Here is a 1,292-nt window from a genome sequence, read left to right as displayed (position 1 = left end):
ATTTCTTTCCCCTAGAGATGCCTTCATTCCATATGCATAATTTGTCTCGCAACCCCACAGCGATTACATTTTGTTTTGACCAATCTACTAAGTTAAGATAAAAATCGTCTACTAAATTGGGGGCGCTCAGTACTTTGTACGGCTCCTTGGCGATGCTTCTTCTTTCTTTTGAGTCCCAGCTGCACAGCTGCAGGGGGTAGCACAAGTAGGGGTCACTGCGGAAGGGGCCGCCACCAAAGGGGGTGCCACCAAAAGGGGCGTTACCAAAGGGGGCGTTACCAAATGGGGAGCTACCAAATGGGCCGCTACCAAAAGGGCTGCTACCAAAAGGGCCGCCACCAAATGAAGCCCCTTCTTCCCCCAGTTTCATCCCCATCCAGGCGTTTTCGAGCAGGATGTTACCGCGTTCTTCTTTCGCCTCTCCCCCCGCCTGGGAGGTTCTACCCGTTCGGGGATTCACCTCACGTGTGATTTTGCGTCCGTCCAGCTTCGTCCCATTTTTGGCGTCATCCCCGATTCGATTCTTTTTCCCACCTCTCCCTTCTCGAACCGGCAAAACAGTCCTTCTTAGCGAATACTCATCAATGTTTGCTCTAAACACACTGTCTCTGCTGAACCTAGTTTCGTAAAAGTACTTATATTGTCCTTCTTCCTCCTCTCCCTCCTTTGTTGATTCTCCTCCTCCCAGCTCATCTTCGTCCATCCATACGCGTTTGAAAATGCCCCTTTCGGTATTTTTTCTCGACGTGGAAAATTGGCCTTTCAAGTTGCAAAGAAGTTGTGATGCGGGTGACATGTGTGATGACAGGGGAGTCTCGGGTGCTTCGCCTTTTTTGATGCGCACTGATTTCCACGTGGAGGGGTAGCCATCACCCAGGGTCGCCCCCGTCAGGGAGTCCCCAATCAGGGAGTCGCTCCACTGTGAATCACTAGCGGAGCCCCCGTCGGAGGAGTCCCCCATTTTGACTGTCCCTCCCTGTGATCACACAGCTGAAGATTCGCCCTTTTCCGAGGTCTTCAATTGGGAGCGATTATACCACCAAGGTGAAACATTTCAGACAGATCGCCCGATCGCGTGATCGCGAGATCGAGTCCAACTGAGTGACCTCCTACGTGGCCAACGGGTGGGAGGACCTGTGCAGCTTTCCGAATTAGGAGAGAGCTTTTCCCTTCTCTCCCCTTGAGAGACACGGGGTCCGGTCCGAAATAAGTGTGCAGAAGGTATTTCCCCTTTGGGTAGCCCCTTTCCAAGGTGGGGATAATTGCCAAACAGGGTATATGTTGGGGTGATT

The 1,292-nt window shown here is 52.1% G+C and overlaps 1 protein-coding gene across 1 annotated transcript; it reads right to left on the bottom strand.

Annotated features, from left to right (window-relative positions):
* Positions 1-88: 88 nt before the first annotated feature.
* On the bottom strand, positions 89-961 carry PCYB_007040 (cell division cycle protein 20 homolog; the record flags this gene model as incomplete). Its single annotated transcript, XM_004228125.1, has 1 exon — positions 89-961. A coding segment is annotated over one exon (873 nt), but the record flags the coding sequence as incomplete, so codon positions are not given.
* Between the last annotated feature and the right edge of the window lie 331 nt (positions 962-1,292).

The sequence above is a fragment of the Plasmodium cynomolgi genome, assembly GCF_000321355.1.
Source record: "Plasmodium cynomolgi strain B DNA, scaffold: 1156, whole genome shotgun sequence".
Taxonomy (NCBI): Eukaryota; Apicomplexa; class Aconoidasida; order Haemosporida; family Plasmodiidae; genus Plasmodium; species Plasmodium cynomolgi.
Note: the sequence above shows the minus strand (reverse complement) of the source record. Positions and strands in the feature narration are given on the sequence as shown.